Below are 9,182 nucleotides of genomic sequence, written 5' to 3' on the forward strand. Positions count from 1 at the left end.
AAAAAACCAAAACCCGGGGCATGATGGCATATGCCTGCACTCTCAGTTACTAGGGAAGCTGAGGCAGAAGGATTGCTTGAGCTCAGGAGGTTGAGGCTGCAGTGAGCCGTGATCACATCACTGTACTCCAGCCTGGGCAACACAGTGAGACCCAATTCTAAATAAATAAATAAACAAGCATATAAGGCTGCTTACACAAAGTGCTAGCAATAAATAAATTCTGACAATTGGTCTCCATTCCCACTGAAGTCAAAGTTTCAAACTAAAGAGGGCATATTTAATATGTGACACATTAGTTCTTACAAAATGTAAAATATTAAGACATGTTTAGCTTTTGTGAAACCTAACTATTTTAATATATAGTTATTCCTATACCCAATCAAGTATTTATCTCTTGCTTTAAACTATAAATATAAATTTCTGAATAACAATTATCAAACACATACAAAAATAGTTAATGCAACTATTTCTGTTTAATTAGTGCTGAGACCAAAGAAAGAACAAAAGTCCCAAAACAATTTGACTAAACAAGTAATCTGACAGATATGACCAGCTCACACATGAAGAAAAATCCTAATAAAGATCAAAATAATAATGACAATTTTTAAAATAAAAGGTAATATTTTTAATTGTTTAAAAAATTTACAAGGTTAAATACATTTTTAATAATTATTCTTTTTATTAAACCACTTTTTTAATCATCCAAATCAAAATGCATTTAGTGCTTACACTGTAGAAAAGCCTGCCAGCGAAACTGAAATCAGAAATAGAGTCTTAAACTACAAAGTATGCACAGTTTTGGGCAAGAAAAAAAACTGGGATTCTTTTCCTTATATCTCTTGAAATGCAACCTCTAAAATTAAGATGGGTAGTGCCTCCAGAGGGCCAAGATCTATAAATTAATGGTGTGCCTTCCATAGCCATTTAAAATATAGTCTGGTGACATGTACTTACAAACGCTTGGCTCATAAAAATATTGTGACTGACTAACCCTTGAAGAAGAAAAATGAAAGACTAAAAAGTACAGCAGAAACCAAAACCTCGGTCCTCTCACACAATGAAAAGCATTTATGTGAGAGAAGGTCACAAAGTCCTAAGTCTTACTCTGGAAATGGAAGAGTCCATATTTAGAAAAGACAGTGTGTGTGATGACTTGGAATACTCACAAAGTCACTTCACTCAAATTACGAGGAATTACTACAATTCTGCCAATTAAGACAGATACTCACCTAGAAGAACTAGTTGTCAAGGGGAACAGAAAAGCTTTCCTGTGCTTCCTTAAACAGAACCTTATCCATTTGGTTAGAGTGAGTTTTGAGAAGACTCAACTTACAGTACATTGCTGAAAGGAGATGAATAATCTGTTAGACTGCATCTGATAGTCAACTTTGTGCCTTCTAAGTTTTTCATTGTTAAAATAAAATCATAATAAATGAGCTTCTGTAAGCCAATCACTGGGTAATCACTGTTAGTCGTCCGTTTTTTCAATTAAATTGAAGAGTTTTTTGCATTTACTTATACCTCAGTTGGAGTTTTCTTGGAAGCTTTCTGGAAGAAGAAGTCGTGCTAAAAAAGGAGGGTGATGTGTCTAGGAGGCAGGTAACATGACTCATCCATTTCTGTGTATGCTACCTACCAAAAGTAAACCCTCTGTATATGTCATCTAGACTAGCACCTGAGTAAAAGGTCTCATGACTTAAGTAGTAACCACTTTAAGGTTAGGGCAATAGCTTACAGGCAAAAGGATACAGTAGGAAGCGTAATTTATTCCATGATATAGAAACTAACTCGTGATGTTCCTCTTAAGAGTGCTAAGTGAAAAGCTTTGCAAATGTACCAGAATGAGAGACTGGGCTTTGGTTTTGCTGAGAAAAGGAGAAAAAGAAGGAAGAATGGCAATATTATTGCACCTATTTTATCATTTTTAAAAAAGAATGCTACTTAAATAAATTAAACTAGTAGGCTGAGTAAAAGAATCCTGATAGAAAACTGAAATTCTACTAGACAAATTATGAGACTCAAGAACATAGTGGGAAAAATAGGGACGCAGAGACCATTCCCCAGACCTACAGAGATCCACTGTCTCTCCCTCCCAATTTTTGTTTCCCGTCCCGTAGCCTCCTCCCAGAACCAGGAGTCAGCTTCCTAACACCTATTTTGCAATGACAAAATGACTATTTTGCAATGACAAAGCTTCACAGGGAACTGCATTTCTTTCCTTCCACCAATGGGCCATCTGAGGGTAGTCAAGGCCAATGAGTCTCCTGGGTGTCTTCTCATTACTAGACTAGCTGACTCCCCTGAGGGAGAAGAGAGGGCATCAGAGCCGTGGCTGCAGAGCTCTGTGCTATCTAAAGCAATCGGCATACACTTGCACCAATTATTTTAATTACAAAGATTTCAATATTTACCATTTAATCTTAAATTTCCTTGCCCACTGCTAAAACTTGCCAACAGTTGCAAATCATGAACATCTTGGAAATGGCCCAAAAAGGGGACTAGAAAATGAATTCACGGTTAAATTCTTCATCATCTCCATTTAATATTAGCTGTATCTAACATATACATATGCATATCTATCTATCTATCTATCACCTCATTTAATCCTCACAAGACATTACTACTACCATTTCACAAAGGATGGAACTGAGACCCAGACAACTTAAGAATCTTGCCCAAGGTCACAGAGTAACTGGAAAAGATTTAAACCTTGGTTTATTTGCTCTTCTCTTTATACCATTCTACCTCCTTTGAGGTTACCATCAATTGAAGTCAATACACATTAAAGCAATAATTAAAGCAAAATCTGTTACTAAGTAAATTATCTTAAATTAAATATGTAAAGTTGCATACTCAGTTAATAACAGCTGTATATCACTCATAAGTCTTGTACCATATCACAGCCAACGCTGTGGCATTACAAGTATTCCAAAAATTCGTGTTGACCATTCCTTTAGCCAAACTCATATGAGAATAATAGCGCTTTCTAACTACTAAGAGTTGACCCAATCAATGGTCTGTATCTTCCACCTTGAGAAAGTGGAGATATGCCACTTTTCAAAAAAGCTTATTAAAACAAAAATCAAGGTATTTGTTAAACTAGAAAAGAAAGATTTTTGCATCTCATAAATAACAGTGACAAACTGTCTAAAATAGAAAGGAAAGGTATTTAAGCAGAAACAGATTATATCTCTCCTTTCAGTCACCCAGAATATCCTACTCCATAACCTTGAGAAAAATCACAAGTCATAAGCAGTGGGTAAAGCATTTGGGAAACGACACGCATTTCAATTTTGTACCTTTGAAATGGAAAAGGGATTAGACATATTTGAATTTTAAAACAATGCTAAGAAGGGAAACTGAAAGAAAACAGTATGGAGTACTTGGTGAAAAACCATGGCCATCAGGAAGCGCCCAATGCTATGCATTTCTCCGGTCCTTCAGAAGGGCCCACCCATCAGCGAGGCAATAGGCCCAAGAGAGAAGACAAACTGTGCTTAAGACCTGTGCCCGTTCACAGTTACTGGCTATCATCAGTTTCAAAACAGAAGTACCAAATCTGAGTAGCATCCTAAAGCTACGTTTAAACTACAAACACAACTTAGAAAAAAAATAGTTTAGCAGCATCTTTCAAAGATCCCCCTCTCATTTGTCGTTACTGTCCTATATGAACAGTCAGATGATCAAAACATGTGATCCACCACGAGGAGCTGCCCTAAAAAAAACAGAAGTAGATCCCCTTGCCTCTCAGCACACTAAAGAGAGTAAATGCGTTGACTGCTGTGAGGTTAGAGTTTGATACCATACCACGCCTCATCTACACCAAAAACAAAAAATATTACCTCCCTATACTGGCAACTACTTTTTAAAAATCTATAGTCTAGACTACGGGTATGTGTGCATATGAATCATTTTGTACATATAAGTATCTCAAAGAATTCTCACTTTACAGGAAAAGTTTTGAAAGTCCATGAACAAGATTAAGGATTAATAAAGGCTTTAGCATTTGACAAATATAAATTAGATCCAATCCTCACATCATACAAGAGAATAGTCTCCAAATGAACCAGAGACATAAAAGGAAAAAAATAAAACTACAAAAATACTAGAAGAAAATTTAAATGAATTCCTCTATAACTTGGGTGTTGAGAAAATTTTTGCGTGGCAAAAAGCAGTCACAAGCAAAGTCAAAAGACAATGACAAACTGGGAGAAAATATTTGCAACATATATTACAGAAAAAACAGGGGGAGAGAAGGGGCTAATGCAAACTTAGAGAGGACCTTTAAAATTGAGAGAAAAAGACCAAAAATTCTAGAAAAATGAGAAAACATGCCAGACAATTCAAGAAAAGTAATAAGAATGGCCCTTAAAATATTTTTAAAATTGTTAAATTTCACTCATTATAAGAGATACAAATGAATACTATACTGAGATACCATTTTTCTCCCAACAGATTGGCAAAACTTCAAAAGCATGATAATATACTCTGCTGGTGAGACTGTGGGAAAACAGGGACTCTCCTGTGTCGCCGGCAGGAATCCAAGACAGTATAATGTAGAGGAATTTGGCAATATTTACCAAAACTACATATGTATACACTCTTCAACCCAGCAATCCTAGTTCTGGCAATTTACCCTAGAGCTATATATGCAACATTACAAAGGTATGTGACAGTAAAGTCATGCATTGCAAGCATTATTTGTAACTATAAAATAATGGAAATAGGCCAGGTGTGGTGGCTCACACCTGTAATCCCAGCACTTTGGGAGGCCAAGGCAAGAAGATCGCTTGAGGCCAGGAGTCAGTGACCAGACAGGGCAGCAAAGTGAGACTTCATCTCTACAAAAAAATGGAAAAATGAACCAGGGGTAGTGGTGTGTGCCTATAGTCTCATCTACGTGACAGGCTGAGGCAGGAGGATTGCCTGAGCCCAGGAGTTCAAGGTCTTGTTGAGCCATGGTCGTGCCACTGCACTCTAGCCTGGGAAAAAGAGTAAAACCCCGTCTCTAGAGAAAAAAAAAAAATGACCAATGTCCAAGTATAGGAGATTGCTTGAATAAGTTACAGTACCTATATCCAAGGAAGAAAACTATAAAAAAATAAGACAATCTATTAATTGACAGGAAGTGATCTCCAAGATACACTTTTAAGTGAAAAAAGCAAAGTTAAAACCAGTTTATATAGGTAAGCTACCTTTTATGTGTGAACGAAGTAGAACTAAGAAAATGTGCAGATATCTCCTTATCATTAGAAAAAGAAACATAGGAAGAATCAACTAGAAAACAATGAAGCAGACGACCTATGAGGGATGAGCGTCACCTCTCTGAGCACAACTCCTTGTATATTTCTGACTTTGGAAGCAAGTCAATCTTGTAAATGTTTGAAAATAAAAGTAAATTAAAAAGAAACGTGTATGGGGGATAAAAACCTAAAGCTGAAGGCAAACCCACCTAAATTTTAAATGAAAAAGAAGTAAGCTCAGTATTTAACTTTATTGCCTCTTAAGAGTAGAAAACTGAAAACACATCCTGAGCTCTTCTTAATAGGACCTTTAAAGCAGCATGGGCAAAGCAATTTTGACAGTATTTTAGATATATTATAGGAATGAGCAAAAGGGTAAATGTGTTGATGTTGATAGGACTCAGGGTTCTTTTGGTGGAAGAAGGTGCATATAAATATCAAATACAGTAGGCAAAATCTGTAAAGATAGACTGGAGTTTGTAGTGTACGTACTGAGTCACAATTTGTAAAATATGCATACATATGTATATGTGCACACACAAAGTGTATAGGAATATATGCATGTGTATTTGTGTCTGTACTTATATGTATATTGTGTATAAACACATATGTTTTCTAGCTTGTCCACTGACAGGGCCCAGAACCCAGACCTTTGTCTCTCATGCCACCCCTCACTAAAAGAAACAAGAGTTCCTTAGAGAAATGGCGGACACTAGGACTTAGATAGAAGAGGAGCTAGAAAGAAGGCACTCAAAGAAAAAAAACGGGTAAGAGCAAGTCACAGAGACAGATCCAATGCAAAGGGCTCTCAAGGGGACAAATCTGGGACAATTTGAGATGCAAAATAATTGAGGAAGATAATGAATTACTGGCCACTTGGGGAAAGGGCAAATCTAATAGCTCTTACTTACATCAGAATAATGAGCGTTGAGTGGTAATAGTGGAGGGTGTGCTGGACTTGGAAAATCATCCCTTTGAAACCATCGAAGTAAAGACGGGTTCAGGTAAGAATCATCAGTGGATACTAAACCTGACCACCTGACTGAGGTGAGGGGAGATTTAGACGAGGAACAGAATATTTGCATGGTCTTAATGTGTCTCCCCATAGATTGCTTAATAACCACAAAAAAATATATATCATATACTAGAAAAATCAAATACCACCTATATAAATTGGTTTTAACTTTGCTTTTTTTCACTTAAAGTGTATCTTTGAAATCACTTCTAGTCAATTAATAGATTGTCTTTATTTTTTTAGTTTTGTTTCATGGGTATATGTCATTTATTCAAACAATCTCCTATACTTGGATATTGGTCATTTTTTTTCTCTAGAGACAGGGTTTCACTCTGTTACCCAGGCTAGAGTGCAGTAGCATGATCATGGCTCACCACAGTCTTGAACTCCTGAGCTCAGGCTGATTAAAATTACCATTACTCACAAGGGACAGAGAGCCATCATGCATATACCCTGAGAAAAGACACACAAGCACAGATGTAGCAGCTGGGAATGAATACCCAAATCTGTCATGAGAAAATATCAAACAACCTGAAGTAAGGAACATTCTAGTTAAAAAAATAAAGGGAGGAGAGACAGCATTCTTTAAAAGTGCAAGTTTCATAGAAGAAAAAGAAAGGCTTTGGCTATGTTCCAAACCAGAGATGAAAGAAGCAGACAATGAAAGACAGTACCTGATCCTAAACAGGAAAGAGAAAAAGACGCTACCAAGGATATTACTGGGTTAACTGACAAAACTGGAATATTAAAATGTGAGTATTAAAGTGTTGAGTTAATACTGCATTCACTAGCATTGAAAGCTGTACTGCGGTTACATAAGACAGAATACGTCCTTATTCTTAACAAAATAAGTATTTGAGGAGCAATGACATAATGGAATCAACTTTCAAATGATGCAAAAAAAATAAACAGTATCTATATAAACATAAATAGAAGAAATCATAAAGCAAATGAGGCCAAATGTTACTAGCTTAAGCTGGGTTAAGGATACATAGGTGCTCTTTGTTCTATGTTTGTTATTGTAACTTTTCTATAAGTTTATTGTCATTTCCAGTAAAAAGTTTCAAATGTGGGATAAGGCCCTTAGGATGATGAGGATAGGAAAGAAAAGAATGAATAGTATTTTGGGGATAGAATACAAGCATAAGAAAAGACTCATGAGTGAATTCACTCAACGGCAACAAACACAGAAAATCATTCCGTCAGTTAGAAATCTCCTGACACTTACTTCCCAATGACCAAGTCTAGCAAAAAAAAAAAAGAAAACTGAAAACAAACAAACAAACAAACAAAAAAACCCTCTTAACCTTGATACCACTTCTTCCTAATCGTATGTGGTCATATTCCTTATGTTAGTGCACAGTATAACAGCTGACTGGCAGATCCTAATGCAGAGAGAGGCAGCCCTATGACAGCAGGTAAGAGCATGCTTGCATTAGGATGCTATGAAACTTACATACGGAATAACTTTGGCCAAGTCACTTAACCTTTCTCTGTGCCAAAATTTCTTCCAGAAAATTTAAAAAAGTGTCTCCATGTTAGTTGTTGAAAGAACTGAATTAGATACTCACATAAGCACGCCTACCATAGTATCTGACACATTTACTATCCAACAAATGTTGGATAGCTTTGCATCATCACGGCTCACAGGGAAAGAGGGCTCTACTAACGGAGCCACAGTGGGTGAGGCAGACAAGCCTAAATGTGCAGACTCCCTGGATACTGGCAAGAACAAGCAAAATGAGCTGAAGCAAGAAAAAAATCTGCACAGAGTCAGATGGAAGTAAACTTGGGAGTTTTAACACTTCCATACAAAGTTAATTACAGGGACATCCCAATCAAGTGCACACAGAACCAGGTCATACCACAAAGGTCAGGTGCTAGCCGCTGATACTCTGTCACTTTTCCTATTTCTCACTTACTCAAAAACCACCAAAAACCAAATCAAACCTAGGAAACATTAACTATCTTTCTCCATCCAAATATATGGTTATTAATTTAAAAGGATGAACACATCTTTTGGGTCCTGTCATTCAAGTCTTCCTTCCAACAAGTTTTCCTATTTAAATAAACTGTGTAGCTTTACAACATTTCTACAGTGTGTGGTATTGCAAAATTTTATGCTATAAAAAAATGAGACAGATGCTCCCCCAGATGTTTTACTCGGAACAAAGCCTACAAAATTCTATCAGCATCCTCTCTGAAGTGGCAAAAGTGCTTTAAACACTGGCTATTATAGTATGTGATTGTCTCATAGACACCATCCAGAGATAATTAAAAGATCATTCTATTTAATCTTTTAGCAAAAATATTACTAGTCTTCACTAACATAAATAAGCAATTATTTCTACATTGGTTTAACAGTTAAATAAAAATACCTGTTCCAACAAATGGATCAAAGACAATATCATTTTCTTTCACTTTTCCATGGTTAGCCATGATGAATGATAAGCCAGCATCCATGCTTGTATTCCCAATGAAGTGTCTCTTTTTGACACTGTATGACTCAATAAGCTCTCTCTGTCCATCTGCAATCTAGAGAAATATTTCTCAAATTAGCATATCATACAGAACAGACTAAAGACAATCATTCACAATAAAACCACAGTATCTTGCAAATAAGAACTTCTTTCCAGCCGGGTTCGGTGGCTCAGTCTGTAATCCCGCGCCTTTGGGAGGCTGAGGTGAGTGGATTGCCTGAGCCTGGAGGTTTGAGACCCGCCTGGGCAGCGAGAACTCATCTCTACAATAAATCAAAAAAATCAGCCAAGTGTGGTAGCGCATGCCTGTGATTCCGGCTACTCGGAAGGCTGAGGCGGAAGGATCGCCGGAGCCCAGCAGGTCGAGGTGGCCGGGAGTGGCCACTGTACTCCAGTCTGGGTGACAGAGTGAGACTCCAACTCAAAAAAAAAAAAAAGAACTCT

General features: G+C 36.9%; 1 protein-coding gene across 3 annotated transcripts in view; it reads right to left on the reverse strand.

Annotated features, from left to right (window-relative positions):
• The window catches only part of TRMT11 (tRNA methyltransferase 11 homolog), a 54,481-nt gene that overhangs the window by 30,241 nt on the left and 15,058 nt on the right, over positions 1–9,182 (reverse strand). For all 3 annotated transcript variants that reach the window (XM_021713058.1, XM_021713059.1, XM_021713057.1), the window contains exon 6: positions 8,637–8,793. In XM_021713058.1, coding sequence (XP_021568733.1) covers positions 8,637–8,793 — 157 coding nt within the window. The remainder of the gene's footprint in view (positions 1–8,636; positions 8,794–9,182) is intronic.

The sequence above is a fragment of the Carlito syrichta genome, unplaced genomic scaffold, assembly GCF_000164805.1.
Source record: "Carlito syrichta isolate Samal-C Ts95f unplaced genomic scaffold, Tarsius_syrichta-2.0.1 Scaffold304017, whole genome shotgun sequence".
Taxonomy (NCBI): domain Eukaryota; kingdom Metazoa; phylum Chordata; class Mammalia; order Primates; family Tarsiidae; genus Carlito; species Carlito syrichta.